The sequence below is a fragment of the Seriola dumerili genome, unplaced genomic scaffold (assembly GCF_002260705.1).
Source record: "Seriola dumerili isolate Sdu_G_001 unplaced genomic scaffold, Sdu_1.0 BDQW01000025.1, whole genome shotgun sequence".
Classification (NCBI taxonomy): Eukaryota; Metazoa; Chordata; class Actinopteri; order Carangiformes; family Carangidae; genus Seriola; species Seriola dumerili.
This window is the reverse complement of record NW_019174280.1, coordinates 6,034,838-6,061,322: the sequence shown is the minus strand read 5'-3', so window position 1 is coordinate 6,061,322 and position 26,485 is coordinate 6,034,838. Positions and strand designations below refer to the sequence as shown.

Below are 26,485 nucleotides of genomic sequence, written 5' to 3'. Positions count from 1 at the left end.
GTAACTGGCATTAGTTTCTACTGTGCTGCTCCATTTTGTTCCAGCTAATCACTAATGGCATAGCAATGTAGTCATTTGATCTATAGCTATTACAAAAAATATTGCAGCTTTAATAGTTAATTTTGAAAGATAATACACAGCAGTGAGAAACAAGGTAGCCTATCTACATTAATGTGGCACTTCTTATTAAACAAAAGGGGAAAAAAAAGTATTTTTTAATTGGAAACAGGGGAGATTTTCCAGGTACAGGGGTCTGGCTGCTGCAAAACTTGGAAAATCCATCTACAGATTAATTTTGGAGGCCAGTAGTTCCTGCATGGTGGCTTCAGTAATAACAGAGTGAAGTCAGTAATCTCCCGATGGCTTAAGAAGAGAGGAAACACCCTGCTGCATGGTAGCAATGCCAACTGTACCATGCAGCAGCAGCAGCCAAACCAACTGTGCTTTAGACCATTATACACACGATGATGACAGAGATACATCAAACCAATATGTTAACCAACAAGAACAGTGATACTGTTGTGTTATCAAATATTGAGCAATCCTGGAGCAAGACCACGGCTTAATGGACATGCTTGTGGCGCACTGGGCTGGGGGGGGGGGGGGGGGGCAGATCCAAGTCACCAAAAAGCATGACTCAGTTTTTACACACCACTGCACGCCTATGAAAATTCCCCCATTTCACACCCGTCTGTATCTATTAATTTAATGTCCACATTGTCCACAAATGGAAAACATGCTCTCATAGATCTTATTTGGTTATTTTAGATAGTCAAACAAGATTAGAAATAAATAGCCACATTTAGCTGTGAAGTCATTGCAGGGAATGCTAGGGGAATTTGGAATGAGAAAACTGTTCCCAATCATTATATAGCTGATATGACTGTACATTGGATGGTTAGTCATGATGCTATTTTGTGTACTGGCCAAACATTAACTCTTTGTAGAGATGTGATCTTTTGAATCAGGAGACAATATCTTACTGGTTTTACATTTAAAGTACCTAAAATATTCCTTTTCTCTTAAACTCTGTGGTCTCTTCCTCCTCCTCCTCCTCCTGCCTACCCTGCCTGTTCTTTCATGCTCCCTCACATTCTCAAAGAGATCTGCATCCAGGAAATCTAGCAGGGATATAAGCTTACATGCAATATCCTCAGTCTAGCAAGATTTATTGCTCGATTGAGGGTACGCCGTATCTTCAAAACTGCCCCACAACTGTAAATTTGACTTTCATTTCAGCAGCGAGATGTTATGAAAAACGCAGGAATGTGCTCACAGAGGACTGCTAGAGTGGAATTTTTGCTGGGAATTTCCCACTAGTGTGTGTTTGCACATGCGCACAGCATGTCTCCAGCCTATGTAGAGCGTCTGTTGTCTCTGAATTAGCATAAAGAAGTCTGACTGACTCAGGTACGTGTCTCATTTTGAGGAAGTAAACAACAAGTATGTACTAGGTGAGAGGTGGCAAAATGCCTCCTGTAGGTGCGTGAGTCCTATAGTTCAGATCAATTATAGATTATTAGTAGTAGCAGGAAATGTTCCCTGTTCAGGAGGACATGCTGTACAGCAAAGAAAATTCTGCTCAGACAGACTGCATACTCGTTCACATTTCCTTTAACATAATTATTTAAGTTAGTTTCAAGATGGGGGTGGGGGGTGGTGGGGGTGGGGGTGGGGGTTGCATTTCAAAACAAAACATGGTAGATAGCTGCTGTATTTGGAGAAGTAGTTTTCGAGAAATGAAAATCACCTCTTAACAATGTGCAAATCCTGCAAAACTGTACAACTGTAAAAGTGCAGTTTTGCAGAAGTGGCGGACTACTGCTGACCTCCAGTAGCACTGTTACTTAAAGGCTGCATCTTTCCCTTCTGAAATCCCCCAAAACTTTCCCTCCGCCAAATCTCTCGTCCCAGCTGCCAAAATAATGGTCTTTTCAGGCCTCCCATGATACACACTCCTGTGGATCCGCCACAGCCGGTAGACTGGCTGCCTGGTGAGTAGTAGTTTACACCGGGCCATGTGTTCTACCTAATTGCTTTTCCAGGGTAGAGCAGAGGGCAGTCTTATAAAGACGAAACATTGAGGGCTCAGAGGATGGAAGAGGAGGCGTGCGGGGAAGCTTTCTGGCCCAGATGTGTGCAGTAGCAGTCGGCCAGGCGCACATCTGCAATCATTTGAACTTACAGGGGGAATTCCTCTCTCACTGTGCGTCTCCGTGTATTTTGCGCTGCTGAATCCTCAACTCGGGACAATGAGTTGCCTGACTGCCTCCCTCTGTTCTTCCTCTCATATTTCCCTCTGTGTGTCATGAACTGTTTCCCCCCACAGACAGACAAACAGGCTGGTCTAGTAGCGACTCCAGGCGTGGGATCCTTTTGTGTTGAGGAAATTTAAAGGGAAGATAAAAGAGCCAAGTCTTTCTGTAAATATACTGCACCGTGAATGAGGCACAGACATAACAAGCGCTTAGCTATGAGGCCTTGTTTAGTATCGTGGGCTTTGAATACACCACACCGCACATGTCCTGACTATGACAAAGGAAAAATGCAAAGATCTCGGCCACAAGTGTTTTATCAAAGCGACGAACAGGAGACAGGTTTCTGCTTGACTCAAAAGCCTCCAAAAATGTAGATAGCAATTTCATTTTAACAGTGCTGGTAAGTGGGTTAAATTTAACAAAAGGGCTAAAAATATCTATTGTTTTGCTGCTGCGTGGGCTGGCCACAACAAAAGCAGGGAGTTTCCTCTCCTCCAGGATGTTGGGAGATTTCCTTGTACAAACCAACATTTCGAGATTCTGGACAAGATGTTCTGTTAACAATGATTTATGCTGAGATTCCCTTCATGGCCTAAGTTCCTCAGGGACACAGCGTTCTTCACATTCTCCCATTTCTCTTGGGATGGAAGCAGTTTGGGATGTGTGTGTTTATGTAGGCGATGTCTTCCTATTCTCCCTTTGACCATTCACTTGACCTGTTACTCCTTTGGGAGCTTGTAGGTGACTGGGCACACCCAGGTTTGTCATATATATTCAGTAAAGGGGATGAAGTGCAGGCATATTTTTGTGTTTTAAAGGAAGAGACAGTGGTTCTGTCCATGCCTCATTCAGCATGTAGATAAGAAACAGAAAGTTACACTATAAATACTAGGGTTTATGTTCTCCTTTCAAGATTAGTCTGACAGTCTAACTACAGAAATGAAAAGGTTGCTGTGCTTTCTGCATTATTTGAATTAGCTGAAGCTCAGTCGAGTAGTTCATACAGTGCTGTATATACAGGGACAAATTACAGATCTGTATGGTTTATTGGCCTATTTATGCTCTTCTCATTAGCCCTATGTCTTGAATATGCATAAGCAATATTTTCATATTAACAAAGGATCAAATGACCGTGTGCAATCTGAACGGGGTCACTGACAGTGATGAACCTACAGAGAATTGTCATCCAGAACTGCAGCTCCCTTTCACAGAGCATGTTTAGTGTCTTTTAGCACATTGTTTTGGTATTAGGGCCTGAAACTTTGCTGTTTTGGTTAATTATAATTAGTATTATTTCCAGACACAGCCTGCAGCAGTTTCAGGGGAAAGGCTCTCATAAACCCTACGCTACCAGCCCAGCAGCAGAGACACAAAGTTAACAGTTGGTGAACATAGTGGAGCTGGTGGAGACCAAAACAGAGCAACAAAGAGAGCGAATACTGCACTTAAATTCATCATGTGGCTAGAAACACGGCTCCAAACAACTGCTAATGGCTACACAAATAAGAAACTGTTTGCCAAACATGTCTGTCCCTAACTGTATAAGGTGATGTTATGGTTGCAGCTGCCCCCAAATGGAAAAAAAGAAAAAACTTAAATGATAAACGTAACAGCATAAATGCAACATAACTGTAAAACTTCTAGTTGTTTGAGTAATCAACTAAATAAAATTGTAGCAAATAATTCACTTGTTCTTTGGATGCTTTATGTGCAGCATTTAAACAGGGGCCTCTATAATGCAAAAAACAACAATAGTGCCCATGACCATAAAATTTAGTGGATGGTAGTAGATGATAACCCTTTGTTCACCCTGTAATACTGTTGATTATCAATACTACTTTTTTATGTTCTTGTTAGCGCATGATAAAATAATATGTTTCAAGGGGCCCACAGGGTTCGAGTCCCTCTTCTGTTATTTTTGTCCCCAACAACAGAGAACCACAGGCTGAGCTGTTTGTCATTGGCCCAGAGGGGGGCTGACATATTTACTGCTTCCTTGTTTCAAACCTCTGTTCACACTGCTGGCTGTATATATGATCTGAGAAAATAAGTGACAGACTCTGGGGCGGGGAGAGGGAGGGGGAGGGGAGGGTTGCTCTTTACAGAGGAAAGTACCTAAAGTATACATCTGGACCTCAATGTCCTCTACAGCACCACACTCCACCCATGCAGGGACATTATTCTGCAGAGGATGTTTCACTACCGTTTGGCTCTGACCAGCAGTTACATAAGCCATTCTGAAAAAGGGAGCAGGCCTCCACCCTGCAAAATAAAACACCCTCTAACAAGTCAGTGTTTCTCAAACAAAGCCAAAAGGCCAAGATAATCACAGTCATTGCTACTTGTTCCGAGGGGAAATTACGCTTGAATTGTTGTCCAGGGAGTTCAAGGTGTAGTTTGTGACAGCAAATATTCAGCCATAATGACTCAATTACTTGACTGTAAATTGATCCATTATTAAGCTTTTGAATGTACTAATCCATGGGTTTACAAACCTTCGACTGCAGGGGCCAGAATTGTGTCATTTTGCATTTTTGTTTTTAGTTGTAGTGTGTCTTGCTTTGTGTCTTGTTTTGCATCTCTCTGTTGATGTTTTTCTGTCTTTTTGTCTGTTTAAGTGTCTTTTATTGGTAGTACACAGTGGTATCATTTGAGTCTACTTGTATTTGTTTTGCCTCAGTTTGTGCTTTTCTTTTTGGCTGGTTTATGTCTCGTTTTTCTGACACATGTTTTGCATGTCGTTTTGTTTATATTCATTCATGATACTAACAAGCAATCTGCAGATAATAGGTAGTTAGTCAACACCCTGATTTAAATGAATGTTATTTTGGTATGGTTTGACTGATGGAAGCACTTATTAGTGTGACTGTGCACTACCTGTCTGGGTTTTTGTGAGCCTTTGATTATCAGTTACTGATATAAGTATATCTAAACAAATGAGATCAGTTTTGCACCGGGACTTTTTACAAACTGCTAACATCCATCACTTGTGACTTGTGTCCAGATGAGGAGAAAGTCAGAGATTGTGATTAAAGACACACTGTTTCCTCTGATGGTCTGACGGGAGCTTGAGTCATAATGTGTTTGACACTGATAAAGATGAGATACTGTCAGGCACATCTAATGATCAAGAAACTGACTCATAAATTCCATTTACCTTGTGGACACATTTGTCTGCAGATAGATGCACTTAATTAAAAATAAAACCCTTAAATTAAATAAAATCAAAATACAAAGGCCATGTGCCAGTGTGCATCTATCACACAGACAGTTTAATTTTCAGTGGGAAAAACATCCCCAGCTGTGGGCCTGACTCAGTTTGAACACTAGCAGTGTGGCCAAAGAACAATCAAACAGCATAAAGGAAAGACAAACACAGAAGAATGGAAGATAGACAAAACATTCTTCATATAATAAACTAATCAAAGTTATAGTGTTTGACAGGAAACAGCAAAAACAAAAAAATGTACACAAACGGGTTGCACAGAATTTCAGGGGCTGAGACTAGTTGTTTAAAGGATCTGTTAATGCCAAAAGTTTTTATTCCTTAACGCCTCAATCATAAAAGGAGGGAGTATTTCACAATCTTATAAGATATTAGAAATTAATAACTGCAGTGAGGCCAAGACTATGGAGAAAGACAGACAAAAGTTTCCAAGTGCATTAAAAGTTACACCTGATCTTTCATCTGAAGTAGCTTTTCTTGGTGTTGTTATGCAGATTTAGTGGCGAATGACTGAACACACACACTGTAAAACCATGCACAGTGAAGTTGTTGTATGAACTTAAGGCTTTCCAGTCACATCTATCCGGCAGCTTGTGATAATTTTAAACTCTGAATGCCCTTTTTATGTGCATTTAATTGAACTTTCCTGCTTTTTTTCTTTTCAAATAAACAGCAAGTCAATTGCACGGTCAGCTGTTAAAGTATGGATCACAGGTCATATTGTCTTAGCCTTGTTGTCACTGAAACAGCCACCTGTACTAGCAAACTTGCAGCTGAGATAGGAGGCAGCTTGTGCCAGGGACTTTCCACAACCTCATGTGTGTGTACATGTGAGTGTGTGCGTGTGTGCGTGTGTGAGTGTGTGTAAAGCAGTTTTTTGACAGTCAAGTGCATGTTTCTGCATTTGGGTGTGTGCATGTGTATTTGGGTGTGTAAAGGGCACCATGTGTAGACAGACAGTGAGTGAGTGAGTGAGTGAGTGAGTGAGTGAGCGTAGTGTGAACTGCAAAATGTGTGAGAAAACATTCAATGGAGTTTTTGCAGTAATCGAGTGGAGATCACAATCATGCATGTGGGATGTTTTCTGTGCATGTAAAAAGAGAAAATAAAAGTATGTTGTGGTGAATATTCATAATCATAAATGCTGATATTTCTGGGGCTTGCAAACTGTGAATGCAATTACAATTAAATGCAACAAAGGATGCTTCAAAGGATGTTTCAATGAGGAGATATACAATCATATTCAAAACTCTTTGATGCAAAGCTGAAAATATCACATTTTTTATCATGTAGCATGCAAACCTAAAGAGAAGGAACTAGATGACCAACAGCAAAGCAACCCACTCTTCCACCTTGCACAGTCTACTCCACTTTATCCCCTAAAGGGATGTGGTGATAAAACGACGATGCCTGTCATTCCAGTGTCAGTGTTGGCTGCAGAGGCTTTGTGTCAGAGTAGACAGGCTCTCTGTGTTTTTAAGCTGTAGCCCATGGAGGAAGCAAAGGCTAAGGAGGTGAGACAGGAGAGCAGCGCTGGAAATCCCCTTCCCTCAGCAGGCCTGCCTCGTCTTAGACACACAGGGCCCCGCTGAGGCCCACATCAAAGGGACTGCTGCTGTTCTCATCATCCTTCCTCCTTCTGTCTTTCTATATGTCTCACTGTCCCTCTGTGTCTTTACTTCCTCGCGTCTGTCTCTGTTTCCATTTATATACATGTCTGCTTTACCACTGAGGAGCAGCTGTCCTCCTTTTTAAAAGGAAAAAAAAAAAAAAAAAAAAAAAAAGCGTCTGCATCTCGAGGAAATTTAACATGCCAGAAACCTACCTGGATATTTTTGAGTCATAAGTCAAACAGGTACCAGCCTGTTCTGCCGGACATTTTACATCCACAGCACAAACTGCGCTCATGTTAACTATTTCTAACAGCACAGTGTGAGTGACTTAACTGCATGTGAGCCCCGATTAATCACAGAGTAGATGAACCAGCACATATGGCAATCAGGTGTGGTTTTCGGACGTGTGGTTAGACTCGTGTACCACCTTGGAATAAATCAGAAGTGAACACGCTTGCTAAACTGGTCTCCCACTGGTCCCCACCCCCACCACTTAAAGCCCAAAAAAATGTCAGGTATGCTTGAAGTGTCAGGCAACTCAAGGCCAGTGCGTGGCACACCAAAGTCGGAGCAAAGTTTGGGACAAACCCCTTAAGCACACATGCCGCAACATAAGCATGTGTGCGGACGACTATTTGTGCACGCACACACACACACACATTCATGGCTGCACCAGTAAACACTAAGTCACAAGGAATGGCATTGTGAAGTCTTAACTCTGGATTTTCCCCCTTAATCACTGATCCCCTGATGACTGCTGTGTGTCTCACGTCTTCCAGAAGGAAGACGCTCAAATGAATAAAGTCAGTTTCCTCTCTGCTGCACCACTCACACACTGTGATGGACACATATAAATAAAACCTGCTTCTCATGATCAGATTCCTAATTTTAAAAATACAAAAACATCAACTTGGAGTCATTATATAATGTTTTCAATCCACCATTGTTTTAGTATATTATCAGGATTTTTTTTTTTACTTTCATGCTGCCAAGCTATTTTATTTTGTCTGGGCAGTTGTTTAAACTTCCCTAAAATCTTAAAAAAAAACAAAAAAAACAAAAAACGAACAATTTGTTTATTTACACACATTGTTTGAGCTTCCCTGGCCTCATGATCTATATTAACCCCAGTATGTCCCTTGTGTTAAATACAGTACTGTCCTCTAGTGGACTGACAAGGAACTGCAAAATCTTGCCTCCTGTCTCCAGATGTTTTCTCTGCCATCCAGTAATAACCGGACACTGGTGAGTAACTTCTGGAAAAAGAAAAATTTATAAATACAGTATTACACAGTCTTAAAAATAACAGAAAAATGCCTGATGTCACAGAATAAACAGTAATATATTTTAAGGGGAATTTGGGAAAAGTAAATAAATTGGGATTTAGATCTGGTACATCTGAGGAATAGTGGCTTGTAAATGCTAATTACACAGCAACTAGTGCTTCTATCTTTGTAAATTATTAATCCCATTTAATGTATCTTACAGTCTGTTGAACTTGGACACAGCCAATTAGTTTTGGGCTGACGCAGCTGAACAACATACAACAGCTGCTTAGATGGAGTTCACAATTTGATACAGATTTTAAATTAATGACAAGTAATGATAACACCTGTCTTCTATCTTTATTTTTAGTTACCTAACTACATTTTTGAAACAGGTGGTATAAACGCTTTACTGAAATGTGAACTGAATTATATTATATTATATTATATTAGGAACAATATACTTATTATTACCAGGCTGAGTGGTATGACAATTACATTACTATTTTTTTTTTGTTTACAAACTAATTGGATATTGATGGTAAATTTTGGGAATGTTTGTAAGATAAAGGTCATGTTTCTTTGTCTCTTCAGTTCTCCTTCATGTTCTGTGAGGTGCTTTCGCATAATACAGAAAAAAACACAACAAAACAAGCTGAAAAATGAGTGTTAGTCATGACTCCATGAACAGGTGTGTACGTGTGTCAGTGCATCATCAATATATGAACCTGTAAGGTACATATTTATCATGATCTATTTTAAGAATATGAACAGTTATACTGCATCTCCCAAAGAAATGGATCATGGGGCCCTCCAGAAAATGAATTTGTCTTTAATTATCATTTCTACTCAATCAGACCAAATCCCATTTATATGTGGAAACTGGCAACTGAAATCTGTCAGAGCCTCTCCAAGAATCAATTCACAAACATTGAGTGCAATGCAGAAGGAAAATCCCATCTGAGGCTTTATGTATGTACATAACTGACTGAAAAACATATAAATAATTAATACAGATAAAAACAGCCAGGAGATGTTTTTCAAGAATTTGAATGTATTTCAATTAAAGCAGATGAGCTGGCTTGGCCTTGCCTTCAGGCTCACATCGCCATTTATGCTCTTAACAAAAATATTTATCTGTGCGATCTCAGATTGAAAACATAATTAAAGAAATCTGCTCTGTCCGTGTTTTTGAATTATGTATAGCAGCATGATGAACTGGCAGCAGTGTAACATGACTCTGTGTACTGGGCTGTGCAGGCTGTCAGTGGGTGGTATTGTCTGTCAGTGTGGATGATGTGTGAGGCTGTCTTGTGTGGCCTGTGGCATGGCTTGACTTCACTATGTGACTATTAGAGATGAGCTGTCTCATCGCGGTACCACCATAATGACGTGGTGTACCATCTATTCAGCCACCACATGGAGGGTCACCCACTAACAGGCTTTGCTCTCATATCTTGTTTGTGAGTTTGCATAGTTTGAAAGTGTCCAAATATATAATTTCACATCCTGCCTAACCCTAGTTTTTCTGTTTTTCCAGAAAACAGCTATTATACTGAAAGGGAAACATAGCTTTCCTGTCACAGTCACTGCCAAACATTTCCATCATAAATCATTTAGCCTTTCATTAAGTCCTAAAATACTGGCACAAAGCTTTATTTAGTCTAATTTGAAGCTCCAATTTGTCAGGAAATGTCATGGAAATAAGTAAAACCATTTTTAAATGACTTGTTAAACTGAGATTTTAATAACTCATGGCTGTAGCTGCATAGTTACTATAATATGTGAGAGTGGTATTGATCTTCTCATCCAACTATGAAAGAAAGCCAACAACCATATTTCCCAAAATGTTGAATTATTCCTTCAAAACAAATGAAAAACTAAAACGTGGTTGTATGCCTCTGCCAACCAGCAAGTCACAGGAAATATGGTCAATGGACTATATCCCCTTCCTGAGCGACAACATGAGTGTATGACATTATGATGTCACAGTGACATTGACCTTTCATCACCTCATTTTATTTAATTGTGTCACAATTAGTGTATGCATTTGTGAGTTATGGCCAAAAAATGTGTATTGTGAGGACACAGTGACCTTTGACTTTTGACCGCCCAAATGTAATCAGTTCATCCTTGAGTCCAAATGAATGTTTGTGCCAAATTCGAAGAAGTTCCCTCAAGGCGTTACTGAAATATCGCCTTTACGAAAATGGGGCGATGGATGAACGGACAACAAGAAAATAAAAATGCCTCCAGCCCTGGCTGTCGCTGGTGCTGAGGCATAAAAAATCAGTGATCACGATTTTAAATCCGTTTTCTAGTATTTTTTCAGAAGTCATTTTCTTGATTCTAGTACAAGAGTCTGTGTGATTCTATCCTCATAGAAGTCTTAGAACAGAGATTTGGTTTGTATTGGAAACCAGTTTTTCTACTTGTTTAAAGAAAATTAGACCTTTATCATCAAAACTACTGATAAGATGGAGATGTTTGCAGTGTACAGTCTTGTACATGACCATTGTGACTGAAGTCATACGATGGTGGACACATGAAATAAAACACACACACAAAAACCATTCACTATTGCTGTTACAAATCACTTGCTGTAACAGAAGTTTATGTCCATGTTCACTCCACTGTCACACCTACCGGCTATCACTCTGCACACTGACCGTTAGTGAGTCTGAGTATGTCATGTTGACTGTTGTGTGTCTGTTGCAGTGAGGGCGTGACTGCTGTGGGGGTCATTCAGGACCACAGGAACCCACTCTGACCTGAGAATGGTGACATTGTGCAGCGAGTGGACAGGGTCTCTGACCTCAGAGCAGTCTGCGCACAGAGCAACACAAGCTCTTTGTTACCACCAACAAAGATCAGTCACATCACTCACACTGTAGCACCACAATGAGTCTCTCAGCAGGCAGACAGGATGGCAGAGCTGCCAACATTGACTTAGGAAAATAAGACCTGTTTAACTTGATGATTGCTATTTTGAAATGAAAAACTGTCACACAGACGAGTATGAAAGTCAGACAATAACCATGACTTTATTAAGGATTCATTACAGTGTTGCTTATTAAAACAATAGAAAAAAATGCATAAATTAAGTGCAGTCAGTTTGGTAAAATAAATACATAAATATAAAAAATTGTACCAAAAAATGTTAAAAATGTAAGTTTGCATGTCTTTATACAGACTTAGTGTAACAATGCTCCCTGCCATTATCAAAGGCCTACACACCACATCTACTACTGTATGTTCTGTAGTAGATGAGGCAGACAGGAAGAGCAACATAGAACACCTAAACCCGTTTTCATAGTTTTTTTTTTTTAACAAAATGTCTGTTAGTCTTGTGGTCCACAGATGATTTGATAACCGAGGCTAAATCTGCTCAGTGCTCCCACAGACATTCAGTGCAATACAAGCTTAATAAACATTAATACAGACAACAATTAAACAGGTGAGGGCGTGTTAAAATGGCTAGCTCTTTGGTGCAGCCAGGTGTATCAAGAATGCACCATTTTGACCAGATCTGGAAAAAATAGCTGTTAAACGCATCAGATATTTGAAAAACTTCACCCAAAGTTGAGTGTACACGCTAAAATCAAAGGCTAATTTATGTCTTTAAACACTTCAAATCATTTTCAAATATATGTTTAGTCTAGATCTGGCACTGACTTGGCTGTATTGGTGATTTAGGCACAGTGTCCGGTCCATCAGAGGCACAGGGGAGCAACATATGACCTTCACTCCACAGCAAACGTTCACATTTGGGAGGCTGCTGTAGCAACTAACAAAGCCTCAAGTGTTGGATAATGCAATAATGAGCCGAAATGGTAAACTGTTGGTCTGAATGGGCAAAAAATGTAAACAACACAATGCATGAGCAGACAAACTGGCACATCTTCTGACTCTTACTGTATGTTTTTCATAACAAGATGTTGCTACATTATCCAGCAGTTACTTTATCAGCTGCTACACTGTTGGAAAGGGACACCTCGTAGTCAGAGGAGTAACTCCACCACCACTGTCCTTGCCAAACAACCACCATACAGCAGCACTGCCCATCTAAAGCTGTGTCATACACAAACCAAACGGTGCTTGGTGAAACAAGATGGTGTTCCTTCTCTAATAAACAAACACACAAGAAAGCTCAAACGTCCTTTTCTAGGGATTTTTAGGTTGCCGTGACGATAGCAGGGACTCTGATGGTGCTTGAAGGCACCTGATTTTCATTCTCGATCTGATAGGTCACATCAGGGTGAGCGGTGGCGGAGGTGGCGGATACCTCTGGTTGGTCTGTCATGGTGATTGGCTCGTCCTCGTCTTCCTGAGATTGTAGCTGGTCGAAGGATCGTTCTGCTTCTTCTGACAAGCGGGTTTCCTCTTTCTCTTCCTCCCTCTGACACAGGGACATAAGAGGGAATTATGTCAGCTGATTAACCAATTCAATACCACAATAACATGCTCTAAGAACTAGAGAACATCCTTGCAGTATACCTCTTTCTTCATCCGGTAGTATTCATCAATGGCATACTGATATTTGGCTGATGTAATCCCAAAGAGGGAGGCCATCCTCTCCCCAAGGTAGTCACATGCTGGAAAATAATAAGGAGACGTTGGATATAATACAAGCCAACACAAAACATCCTCCCTTAATGATGCACCGCCCTGCTTGGAATAACCAATGACTACCATTCCAGTTTAGTTCAATTCAGTACAAAAATTCAGTATTCTTGGTCCAATCTTTTGTTGACTTCACAAATACAGAGTTTACGGTCAGCAGCATCGGTAGTTCATATTTTGTCAGAATTTAGTTTTTTTTTTATTGAGTTTTCCAATATGTGTACAGGACTACTGCTTCAATGGTAACAGTGGTGATCCTGGATAACTGTGGCATCACAAAGTTGGTTATCAAATGCAGCATCATCAGAACTATGAAATGCTTAATATGATACGACATCAAACTGTGATGATACCTACAGAAAATTAGATCAGTGTAGCAGCAAGAAGTGGTATAAAATATATAGAATATGATGAAAAAAATGCGGGGAATTCCTACGTTGACTAAAGCTGTCACCTTTTATTAAATCAAATTAAACATGGGAAAAATTTAACATTTGAACTGTACTGACCTCTTCATATCTAAAACTCACAGTCTAAACGCGCAACTGACAGTCTGAAGTAGTTCGCCTTTTGGTGCAGCAGAGGGCGCTCTTAAAACTCACGATCAGTTTGACCCATTGCATTGCCCTGCTGGCCTTTCAGTAAACTTAGCTACTGATTAAAAATGGAGGAAGACGCTAGTGAGCAACACTGTGCTGATAGGATTTTCTATTTCTAATTTCTAAGATAAGTTTGTAAAATAAACTAATTATCCATAAACAAGTAATAAGATCATCCATTTATTTTACACAGTAACATTTTGGTGTTTTTTTTTTTTTTTTTAATTTCATGAAAAACAAACTAAAATGAATAAAAGTGAACAATAATGTGAAACATGGTGTGCAGTTCATATGCAGCTATAATTACCATTAGTCTCTGCTTGTTAGAAGCACTTTTTAAAACCAGCATGGACTCACGGTTGTGTAAAAATGTTTCTTCTATTTCTGACATAATTACCATGGTTGGCAAAATGATCCTAGTGGTAGTTTTTCTTTTTATTACTAGTTACTCAATTGTAAATACAATAATATGCCAAGATCCTGTGAGAATGATGCGATCTTATTCTCTCAGGTTACCCTGGGGATGATCTACCTCAGTCAAAAGAAAGCCATCACCAAGATACAAAAAACCAGTTAAACCCAAACATAGCTGAGTAACTCACTAGTCTTGTGTGATACGGGCCTTCTACCACCCTCAGGTTGTAAATAAAGACTTAATGAACAAACCTGAAATAGTGGATGTGGCAGCTCTCCACATGTGGAACCAGAAGTAGGGACCCCAAGTCATCTTTGACTGCAAACAAAAAAGTACAGTCACTGTGACACTTATGTAAAGAACTACATTTATGCCGCTGCTGCTTCTCATTTGAATTATTTACTCAGAAAACAAAAATTCCTTGTCCTTCTCACACTCTCACACACACAATCCTTTCTTCATCATTTCCCTTGTCCTCATTTAGCTTCGTGTACACACACACGCACACACGAATTCCCCATCCCTCCACTATTCCTCACCCTCACCGCATCGACCGGGGAGGACAGCAGGTCTTTCCTCTCTGGCTCCTTGTCCTCTCCCTCCTCCTCGTCAGTGCTGTACTCCTCCATGGTCTCCCCGCTGGAGAAATGGATGATCCTGCGAGGAACCTTCTCCCTCTGCTGCTGCTCTTCTCTCTTGTCCTGCTCCCCCAGCTCCACACACTCAAAGTCCCTACTCAGGTTTGGAGCCTGAGAAGACATCACAGGCAAACACAAGGACATTGTGTACTATTATGGGTAAAGGAGTCACTCAAGTTAGGATTAAAATACTTTTGCAAGTTGTGGGGATAAAAAGAAAAAAAGAAAATCCATTTCTTGTGTAATATCATGACCAACCAGATTCTCAGGACATTGCTGACAAGCGTCAACAATCTACAGATGTTCCAGTTTAACTGGTGGTCATGTTGTCTGGTGATGTTTGTTTACATATTCCAATCCTTGTGCTCCAGATGTTGACATTGGCAGATTGATCATTTTCTGGAATAGTAAGCCTAAATGTGTCTGTGAAGTGTAACGACATATCGAAGGCCTCGCAAAGAAAAGTAACATCAACAGTTAATGTAAAATGCCCAAAAAATAAAATAATTGATCAAGCCCCATGACTGGATTCTGAATGATGCGTCTCATTGACATAAAGCTCGGTCAGGCACCGTCCTTGTTGTGCTTCCGATCTGCTTAACTGACACCCTGCTTTACCTACCTAAATCCTGTTTTCAAATGTTAAACACAATACACCTTAACAGAGACAGGTGCTACCTCAAAAACAAATGATTGCCTTACATAGCAAAACCCAAGCTTTATTAAGAATGCACAAGAATGACCACCTCAATGCACATACCAACCACATTCAACTATTTGTTTTTGAGGCATTTACACACCGGTGCCAAATAACATAATTTTGGAAATCGCAATTGTACAATTACTTAGCTAAAAATTTAACTACCTCACCAATCAATCAATGTGCTGTTGCTCTGTGGAAAGTAAGTGAATGTGCTTTTCATCTTTCATCACTTCGGATAAACACATGACTGAGTTTGTTAAGCTTCCATGTATCCACAACTTATTTCTTGGTGAAGTTGACAGACATGATTTTTAAGGAGGAAGTGATGGACCTTCCCTTTCATGTGCAGGGGATCAGCCATCTTAGAATGAAAATGGTCCAAAAGCTAATCAAGGAAACGGCTTGGTTTATAATTTGTTTTCAGTTATTGTAATGGAAGTGCTATTTATTTCAGGAAAAAACTAGACTATCTGTAATCAACAGATGATTGTTAGAACTGTGTGGTTAACATATGTGCAATGGGTAAGGCAAGTTTGGAGCACTTGAAGTTGATAAATGTCTTAATTATGGAACAGCAGAGCATGTCATTTTTTAAAATGTCTTTTCTGCCAGAGTGCAGTCTTTGAGGGAGCTAGCTCCTCTGGAGCTTTGTTGGTCAACCACCTGTTGTCAGGGACTTTTGTTGCTCTGCATGTGCTTTGCACATACAAAATAAGAGTCCCTTGTCAAACAATGCCTATTCTATTTGAGTTTATCCAGTGATTGTGTATTTCATGCTAAATTTATTGTGTAAATTAAATATGAAATATTGCATAGTCTCTGCTTTTCTCGAAAATGCATCTGATAATTTGGTGTCTGCCACATCTCTTACATACGTGTAGACGGGATTTGATCTCCGATATGACTTGCTCTTAATGCACCTTGACCTACATATAATTGTCATGGCAACAGTAGAATTTAAATGTTCAACACCAGAAATATCTGAGGTAAAATAACGTTCAAATCCTATTATGATTTATTTACAACGTTTCACCAGCCCTTGTGGCTGACCGTGCAGGGCAGCTACAGGTGCACTAGCCGCCCTTTACACCAGGTGATATGAATCCCAATTAATAACATTATTATTTCTTTTGTAATTTTTGTTAAAGGCTTTGTCTTAAGGAAAGTTTATGACGTGGAGAATTAAATGTGCGTGTTTTGTCATTTGTCATTTTTAACGTCAGTTTTGACTAACACAATTTTCACGGATATGACGAATCTGCGACTATTAACATTTGGAATTTGTTCCTAAAGGCTAAACCGTTCAAAAAAAAAAAAAAAAATTACCAGACATCATGACCACCAGTTAACATAGACACTGAGCGACATCATTAGCCACATTCAGTAAACAAAACGCGAAGATGTGGTGAGAAGAGAGTAAACTATTTACCGACCTGCTGCACAGCCATGTTCTGTCCTATCGACACATTAACGTTAGTGAGATACAGTGATATATCGGCCATTGTCGCCGTCTTCTCTGTATCTCTGGATGCTGCACCCACAACAACGTCTCTGCGCCGCACACCCACAACCGGAAGTGCCGTTAGTCCCCGTTACGTACGTAACGTAACGTCCATGGAGATGCACTGGCATCCCAATCATTGTAGTATTTATCCTGTATGTAAAGTTAAATGATTTTTGTTTGTACAATAGTACTTCATACTGCTGCTAAATAATGTCTCAAAATTTATTGTGACATTTCAAAAAAGAAAATAGAACTAGTAGCTACTACAGAGCTAATGTCTCATTTAACATTGGAAAATATTAATAACGACATTTTTATTTCTATAATAATTATGGTTGACTCCCTTTTTATTTCGAGTTATATTGTGTGCCCTAACATGTCTAACTAGCACTTCTTTATACAATCCCTTTGCACTTATTAAATAGATGTAGTTCTTAATACTTATACTAAGGCTTCCAACTGCATTGAAGCTTTCTGATGTCCTACATTTGTAAGTCGCTTTGGATAAAAGAGTCTGGCAAATGGGTAAATGTAAATTTATTGTATTCTGGTGTTTTATTTTTCCATATTTTATTTTTTTATTTTGCTGCCTTTATTCTTTCACTAAAATATTAGTGTTATATTCTTCCAGTAGACCTTTTCATGCTTTTGAATTCCTAAACATTGAATACAGGTTTGGAATTTAGGCCTTTTTCTCAGACTATACTTTGACATGTCACAGCAGAAAAAGCAAAGGTGTAAATAATAAAACGAATGATGGCTCAGTTACATATAGCTGCTTCAGTTTTATGGTCCTGGTATTGCACATGCTGGCTCACTGTCACAGTTTACTCTTGCACTCAAATAGAGCAGAGCCATCGTTAATATTATTAGTATCATCTGTGTCTTTCCTACTATGACAAGTCAAAATGTCTGCTATGAAAAGGGCCTATGTTCCAGACTTGTAAGCTCTGGGAATTTCTGCTCAATGTCTAAGAACACAAAAGCATAAACTAAAGTATTATAGTAAACCTGATTAAAACTGTCTGAGCAAGGAAACTTTATACTTAAGAAAGAGTTTACAGTAAATTGATGTAAATCCACATTTCAGCCATGGATGGAATACTGAACAGGCTGAACACAGGCTCAGGGGCCCAATGGGCTCTGGAAAATTCAGAGTCTGTTTGAAGTGAATATCATTAACATTTCTTGTGTGAAGTTGAGAACTCAGTCAAAAGTAGAGATGTTAGATTTTTTTTTTAAATCTTGATCCTTGAACGTTTAATCAACTACTGTACTCAAGTACATTGCTGAAGTACTTGTACTTTACTTGGTTCCATCTTATGCTACTTTATACTACACCACCTGTACTCCATTACAATTATCTGAGTACTATTTATTTTGCAGATTATTTTGTTTCAGAAAAATGTGTTCAGCCTCTGATTATGATCTAATCATTTTCTTTGAGAATTAAGCCCATTAAGTTTTACTTTCTTAAAAGAAAATAAATCAAATGTCTTAGAAATAGTTCTACCTGCTTTCAACTCAAATCAGCTAGTTTCAATGACTTTATGTATAATTCGCTTTTTCATTGTTTTAGTGCATCAACAATGCCTTATTCTTTCTTGTTTGGAGATACAGACGCTAATTTCTATGACATTTTTCTAAACAAGTTCCTTTAAATTAAAAACAGGTTACTGCACTGTAAAATAGAGCTTTAGAACTAAGTTATCAAATCAAATGTCTTCATAAAGAGGCGGTTCTTGCAGATTAAACAGCCAAAAACTATATAGTAAGTAGTCATTAAAATCAACTTCATCTCAAGCAGCTACAACAAAAATGATGCTAACAAATTAATTCTGCAGTGACATTAAATAAAATTTCTTCCATCCCTGCAGCATTATCTTTGTATCAGCCTGTCCCAACCTAATTTTACTTTTCAACACTAGATGTCAGTAGAGCTCCATTTAACGCTGACTTCTCTCAGGCAGCTAACTGTCTCTGAATGGGCAGTGAATTATTTGGGTCTTATTTTTACAAATCACCGACAGGAACCCGTATATCTGCACATTAAATAATCAATCACCCTGTTTAGATACCTTCTCTCACCCTGGAGAGCTGCAAAGTAACTTCAACGGGGAGAATTTACTGGAGGCTACAAAACCAAAGAACTGACTCTCAGACCTATGATGTCACCAGAAGTAAATGCTGGAGTCTCCCCATAAAAAGTGCATGTCAGCCTCATTTTGTGGCTTCACATAAATGTTTGCTTGAGGTGCATAAGGAAATCAGCTACATTTTTAAACAGTTTTATTAGTTAGGAGCCAAAATATGCTTCCTCATTTCCAGAAAATCCCTGGATCCCTTCATGCTTAGCATCTCTTAGCACCATTCTCCATTTCTGTGGATATTAAATTTGTGCTCTCGAAGGATTTACAGCTTCACCTCTTCTCACCTGCTTTGTTTGGATTAGCCCAAATCAGAAATTGTGTTGCAGTTTTTCATTCTTGTTTCCCATTAACAACTGACAGCGGCATTTAAGCAGACTATTTGTAATCAGTCACACAATTGCTCAGGTCAGCTGCTTATTGCACAAAACATTATTAATCTTGAGCTGTCAGAAATTATGGATTTCACAAAAGGGTAAATCACAACCACTGGGATGCATCTGATGTGTCTTAGAAAAAGGTTATTGTTATATGATGTTGCAAGTAAATGAACTTTGAGGAGCTGCTGGTCCCAAATTCTGTATAAATAGATGGATTTCTGTATTATGTGCCTGTTCATCCACCATTTGTAGCCACTGACACGTCATTTTCCCCACAAAATACTTTTAATAGAAGCAAGGACAGACACATAGTTAATATCTGGAAGCTATTTTTAATTTCACAATGACTTTAAAACTACAAAGTGATGGTCTGGGAGGCATTTGGACAGGAGAAGGAAAATTATAGCAGCCAAAAAGAATCAGTTAATCAAGTTTATTATGGGTTTTGTAAGAGACAGTACATTCTTTGATTGGATTCTCACCTTAAATTGCCCTCTCCAGGATTTACTTGAAAGTCCCCATTTCGGAGCTGTTGTTTCATGCAGATCTTATTTGATTGGAGCATTCTCCAAATGACGGGGGGCTAAAACAAGAGGGTAAACAGCCGAGGATTTGATTCATCTGCACCGAATAAGGTGGAAAAAGCCAGGTTTGTGGAGTTGTTCACCTCTCCTGGCTTTGGGAGAAAATTGTTTGTGTTTAAATAAAGACCCACTGATTTGACTGCCCAGACTGGATAAGAGCATATTTATAAAATCAGTTCCAATATAATGGCTTTCAAATGATGGAACGGGTGCAGATATTAGGATTGCACGGAGCTATTATTCCTAAACCTTGAGCAAAGTTTATTCAGGTGTCCTGTGCAAGCTCTGCAAATTGTGGAAATAGAGCGTGTACATGCAGGAGAGATAGAGTTCTGTGTACTCTATGTGTCTGTATTTTGTGTATACATGTGTAGTTTTGTACAACATGTGTGTAGTGTCTATCTCTGCTTCATGCTAAGCAGAAGTCTCTCCCAGCTTTTAATGATGGCATCCATATTATGGTACGTTCCCTTCCAGCAATGTCCCTTTTACACCTTGGGTGATATGAGCTCTGCTGTCAACATGAATCATCCCTCTCACTGGCCCATTGCTTCCAGATAGTTAAAGGACTATATGGCCTCACACATGCTTTTCACTGAGACTGTAGGAGCGTTGTTAACTGCTCTGCAAAACATGGCAACAGACAACAAAAACAACAGAAATATAATGTATATTTCCTACGGTTACATCCAGGCAGTAAATACCCTGCGGACACCATGGCACGCTTCCATGAAAAAATAAATAAATAAAATAAAATAATCTTTTTCACAGGCTACTTTATTTCTTTCTGCTTTGACCCCCCATTTTCCACCACTAATGAAAGTCATTAGTCAGACAGAGAGTGAATCACTTTTTTTTTTCTTCTTGCCTTAACTCCTGACAGTTCGACACTTTCCCAAATGTCTTAACACTTACAGTACATGCCCAGCAGCTATTGTGCTCTCTTAGTCACACTGAATGGCTGAATTAGTTAATGATGTTACTCATACAGTTGAATTCCTCTCACCAACTGATCAGACAAAAGTTATATTTTAAATAATTCTGCATTATCCATAAAAATTTTTTTAAAAAAGACTCCTGTATTGGCCAGACTGTCCATCTCATACATGCAATACGCTTAGCTCTGCAGGACTGCGATGCTGTGCCCATTTGTAAACTTACGATTACTTTTGCTTTGCCTGTAAAGACTTACATTGTTGCATAACCGGGGCAGATTTACCACTTCAAATTTTAAATAATTTCAGACAAAAGCAGGCTTCTCATTTTTAGCTGACGATTGTTGAATTTAACAGCCGGTATGTTACTTGCTGGCACATTTGATCAACTACAGCTAGTTAGCTAGTCAAGCTAGTTTTAGCTCAATGAGTTGGTTAAAAAACAGCATCTCTGGGAGACATTTTAATGACTCCTTTTTAAAATTTTGAAATTTTGTAATAGGTCTTAAAGGTGTAATGTGTAAGATGTGGCCAAATCTGGCCAGAAGTTTAGTTAACATCGTCAGTAGTATGTGAAGGAGCCACAGTGATGATGTCATGACCAAGACCACCAACTATTGTATTTCAGAGATATCTACTGAAATGAGCATGCTAACCAACTAGCCGCGTCCCAGACCGTGTTGTAATACCACGTATACACTAGATGCTGTGTGAGTCAGTGCAGCGTCTAGTCTGCCCTAGGTCTCACAGAGAAGAAGAGCTTCCTCCTGGGCTTGAAGTTTATGCTACACTTCCCGGACTAAAAAAAAAAAAAAAAAAAAAAAAAAAAAAAAGCTGCTGACGAGCACCACAGAAACGCAGAGATGTCTGAAGGCGATCTTTATCTCCATCCCGAAGAACCACCCCGACAAGAAACCGCGTTCAACTGCAAAGAAGCAAAACATGGGTGAATGCTGGTGTGTTGGTGCGAGTAAAGAGATGAGGCTCTTCTTTTAGACTGGTGAGTAACGTCTAATGTTGGTCTGTAGCGAAAAGTATCATTAGTGCAAATGACAAACCGTACTGACAAACACTTCAGGTGGCATAAATGTATGATGTTGACATTTTTTGCTATCAACAATTTTAACTATCAACAATAAATGCACATATAAATAATAAATTAGAAGGAAAACAACAAAATGATTAACTGGACAGGGGCGAAGAGGTGAAATGCTGCCCACTATAGAGGTGGATGAAGTAGCACAATCTTACACATTATACCTTTAAACGTACACTTGACGGCCACCTACGTACATGTTGTTGTGTTGAGAGACAAAGGTCAAACCTGCATGTACCAGGCTAGCCCCGGTTTGTGCAGGTGATGTATTAGCATACAGATGAGTCACAGACGTAACCATCTGTTTTACCCGTATTGATGAAAAAATATTCTCTCCACTGAACAATAACAAAGATTTTAACCAAGTTGTGCCTCTCATTCTAAATCAAAACAGAGTCGGCAACCTGAAAAGGAAATTTGAGAAAGAGGTTAAAAATCCTTTTTTCTTGCAGCTTATGAAATATTTTTTCATCCAGATGGTTTGAAGAGTCTTTGAGGATCCTGAAAGATTACCCTCTGGGTTTTTCAAACATTGTTAATTATCTTTTAGAGAAACCTATGATTGCCTCTGTGACTTCAGTTAATGCTGATACATGAGAAGTATCTATAAACTGAGGCTAGTCTCAGGTAAAACGTCTGTATCCTCACCAGCTGATGATCCATGTAGAAAACATGGAAATAAAGGTAAACATTGTTCTTGTACTGTGGTGTAGAGATTTTAGACCTAGTATTAGAAGTAACCCTGTCTGGCTGTTTAGCTTACATTTATGTTCATGTGTTGAAACCATATGTTTTCACTTTTAACGTTGCAAGAGAAAAGGCTTCGAGGATGAGGACTAACTGATGTGTGCGCGTCTTTCGTCACGCGATCTCAGGTAACAAATTTGGCCGGGGGAAGCTGCACTGTAAACCTCCTCTAATACCACAAAGATCAGATCAGAACACGTATATAAAGACGGACAAAGCCTCTGTGACGTCACCCACAGGTTTTCTGAAGAGCAGTTTTGAAGCTCAGAGTGAGCTGCTCTGCCGTCTCCAAATATGGGCAAAGAGATGGGGCGTGTGTGGGAGCTGAGACTTCGGTGCGCTCCAGGTTTGTGGCAAGCATACGCTATGTCTCTATTAACACAACATCACGCGCACCTCTTCAGCATGGAGAATGCCTGATAGGTCTGCCATGTCTAGTTACAGTGGCACAATTGCAGTTCAGGGGAAGGGTTTAAATAACTTGCCAAACTGAGGAGTCAAATGTAAATTAAAAAACCTTTAAAACCTCATATCAGAGTAGAAAATGACCAGCAGGAAGAGCCTTCAAGGTAAACACAGACGGGCATGACTTACTGTACTACAGCAACACAAAGGGAATGAGATGGCATCTCTTCAGCAGAGAGAGAGGGGGAGAATATTAAATACTATTTCACGGGATATTTGGGCACCATCTGTGCCGATGAAAGACTTTCATTGCTTACTCTGCTTTTGGGTTTATTTTGCGACCAGTGTAGCCACAGCAGAATGAAAGGCTAGAAAAGGACACTTAGAGTATCAGGGGTTTATATGCCTTTTGCAGTTCGGTGGCGTGTGTGCTTCAAACAGATGCATTTGAATTGTTAACAGTGCCCAAATTATAATACAGAAAAAAAAAAAAAAAAACATCCTGCCAGTGAAGCATGTGTACGTGGTGTTTTATCTGGAGCATATTTCAGAAATGAGGCATACCTCGCCGAGTGAACGTGTATGAACAAGAATGTGTATTTGTATTCATTAACACAAAAAAACAATCTGAGCCTCATCCTGTGTGTATCCTAATCACCGCCTCTGACTCTCCAAGGTGTTTATCTGCTCTTATCAATACACCCTCCGCAGGAAAAACTACCTATCACAGAAATTCATTCTCCCATGTTTGCATTCTGAGTCCAGGCATCAAAACAGCCAGTTAACTCAGGGCCTCAGTGTCTGTATGGACATATTAAAGCAGCTCATTACAACTGAATCAACAGAGCAAAAGGGCAAGGATATAATAATGTTCACGCCGAGCAGAGAAAGCCGTGTACCTCGAGCGAGAAAAACTTATCTGTGACTGCTGGCACTCATTAACGTGCTATTTGAATTTAAAACATATTTATGCACTTGAAATATTTCCAGGTTCAAACACCTTGACTCAAAATACATCTTCGAGGTGAAACTTTAATTCTTTCTTTTAATTCTGTGTCCTCAGCGCTGAATGAGTTTGTGAGACATTCAGTATGTTCCAGACATTTATTTGTCATTGTTCCCTCTACTGTCTCTGCCAGTTCCATCTTTTCATTGCCATTAACTCTCATGTCATTTCAGACACAGCCACTGCCCTCCGCTTGGTTTCTGCCCCTGCACACACCTGTTCCCATACACAGTACCCATTCATCTCCTCTGCATATAACCTCCCTGTTTCCGCTCACCAGTTGTCACATTCTGTTTGTCCTCGTCGCTAAGCTCTCCAAACCTTAGTTTGCATACCTGTCTGGTCCCTGTTCTTGACTGTTTACCTGCTGTACTACGATTCTACGATTCTACCTGCCACCACTTTGTACCATTGCCTCCCCATTTTTTCTTTTCTTTTTTTTTTTTGTGACAGGTGGTGTACTTTAAAAAGACACCAAACACAGTCCGGAATAATTTCCAGGTTTAGTAAAGAGAGGCTGAATAATGAGGACACCATAAATAAAACAATCTGGAAACTGTGAGCATGAGGTTGATTTCAGTTTTCAGTGGCATGGTGGTGCTCTTATAGACTCAGCTAACTAGTATGCTGCCACTAGTTCTTAATAGGTCAAATAGATGATCCTGTTACATACAGAATCTGCACAATCAAGCCCCTGTATATCTGATTTACTCCACCCATACTCCTCAGCTCGCTCTCTCAGGTCAAGTAAGTTAAATCTACTACATGTCCCACGCATCCCATTTAATGACTTGCAGTGATGGAGATTTTGAGGCCGCAGCACCTAAGTTGTGGAACGCTCTTCCTGCACCTCGAATGTGAAGTCATTTGAAAAAGCAGCTTATCTGTTTAGACAGGTTTCAGGTTAATCTGGCGACTCACCGAAGCCTCCAATCTGCCCTGAGGATGTAGCGGTGCAATGATGGCCGAAGCTCTTGTCCAATGACTATCACCACCACTCACTCCTGGCAAGACGCCATTTTTAGCGGCAGAGAACGCTTACAAATAGCTCTTCTAAAGTGATGTTTGCATTTAGATCTGTGGAAAAGACATCAGTGAAGTGGGTTCTAAATTGTGGTCAACAGCACGTATTTGGTGAACGTGATGCTTGTGCATTAGTGTGATATGTAGGGAAAAACAAGAAAAAAATCTGTTGACAGTTACAGAAGGAGGGATATTATAGTAGGGTGCCTTAACGCCTCGTCACAAAGATGAATGCACAGAGAGTTCAGTGGTATAAAAACCACCAGGCATTAGTTGACAGACATGTGGAAAGTGATGAGTCATTAGTCTTCACCATATTCTCCACAAATGGCCGAGTGTGTGTGGTCTGAATGCTTGACCCCTACAGTGAGGGGATCTGGTGGCTCTCTCATACTGTGATGGGCATTTTGCTCGCATGGTTTTGGTCCACTTATCATCCTTAGAGGGAAGGGTCACTGCAAATCAATACGAAGTGATTCAAGTTATTCTGAGTGATTCTGAGTGATGATGAAACATTTCTATCTTGATGGAAGAGGTCTCTTCCAGGTTGACCATGTCCCCATCCACAGAGCACAAGGGGTCACTCAATGGTTTGATGAGCATGAAAATAATGTGAATCATATTTTACGGCCTTCACAGTCACCAAATCTCAACCCACTTGAACACCTACGGGAGCAACATGTTAGCCAGCGCTCTCCACCACCATCATCAAATGTGTCACCCCTCTGCAATCAATCAGTCCTTCGGTTTTATTTAAAGCGCATGAATCCCCTTGCAGCATGGTCCCACTTGAGGGCTCTCTCGTATTCATATATATTGTTGTAGATATTTGTTTGGGTATGGAAATACAAAATTTGGACCTCTTCCCCACTATGTCAATATTTGCATTACTATGCTGCATCTGCAAGCTGATGTATAAAGTGGAGAGGAGACAGACGGAGCCAGAGATTCACAAACCTCTCACTGTTCTGGTTTCTGACATCTGCAGCTTCTGAGCTCTTCACAAATCAGAAACAGGCTGCTTCTTCTTCTTCACACAGGTTGGAAGACGACTGTGCAGTCAGAACATCTATCAGTAAAAAACATCACACGTATACACACACACACACACACACACACAGACATGCATTCATAGAGCACAACACACACATATGTGCACACAAACACAGACATACACACATCTGACATTAAGATGAATGACACACATCAATGTTTCCATCCCTTGCTCACTATGGGGCCCTACGGAGGGGCCTCTGCTACAAAGCAGAGCCAAGTTCCCCTCACGCTGCTCTGTCATGACCGTAAAAATTACTTATAA

At 39.8% G+C, this 26,485-nt stretch overlaps 1 protein-coding gene across 2 annotated transcripts; it reads right to left on the bottom strand.

Moving 5' to 3' along the window:
* Positions 1 to 11,472: 11,472 nt before the first annotated feature.
* On the bottom strand, positions 11,473 to 16,889 carry LOC111240429 (protein FAM177A1-like). Of its 2 annotated transcripts, none has more exons than XM_022770439.1 (5): positions 16,774 to 16,889; positions 14,539 to 14,748; positions 14,251 to 14,317; positions 12,860 to 12,957; positions 11,473 to 12,761 (listed from the first exon to the last, which is right to left on the bottom strand). In XM_022770439.1, the coding sequence occupies exons 1-5, from the start codon at positions 16,840 to 16,842 to the stop codon at positions 12,537 to 12,539; spliced, it is 669 nt and encodes a 222-aa protein (XP_022626160.1). In that variant the 5' UTR covers positions 16,843 to 16,889; the 3' UTR covers positions 11,473 to 12,536. The 2 variants fall into 2 exon arrangements, with proteins under 2 accessions (XP_022626160.1, XP_022626162.1); XM_022770441.1 differs by having other exon boundaries at positions 14,545 to 14,748.
* Between the last annotated feature and the right edge of the window lie 9,596 nt (positions 16,890 to 26,485).

What these genes read in the sequence shown, in the direction of transcription:
- LOC111240429 (XM_022770439.1), bottom strand. Translation starts at nt 16,842, where the DNA reads ATGGCCGATATATCACTGTATCTCACTAACGTTAATGTGTCGATAGGA. An exon ending in CCCCGGTCGATGCGGTGAGG is followed by an intron (nt 14,318 to 14,538) that starts GTGAGGAATAGT and finishes TTTTGTTTGCAG; the next exon opens with TCAAAGATGACTTGGGGTCC. An exon ending in ACTACCGGATGAAGAAAGAG is followed by an intron (nt 12,762 to 12,859) that starts GTATACTGCAAG and finishes TCCCTGTGTCAG; the next exon opens with AGGGAGGAAGAGAAAGAGGA.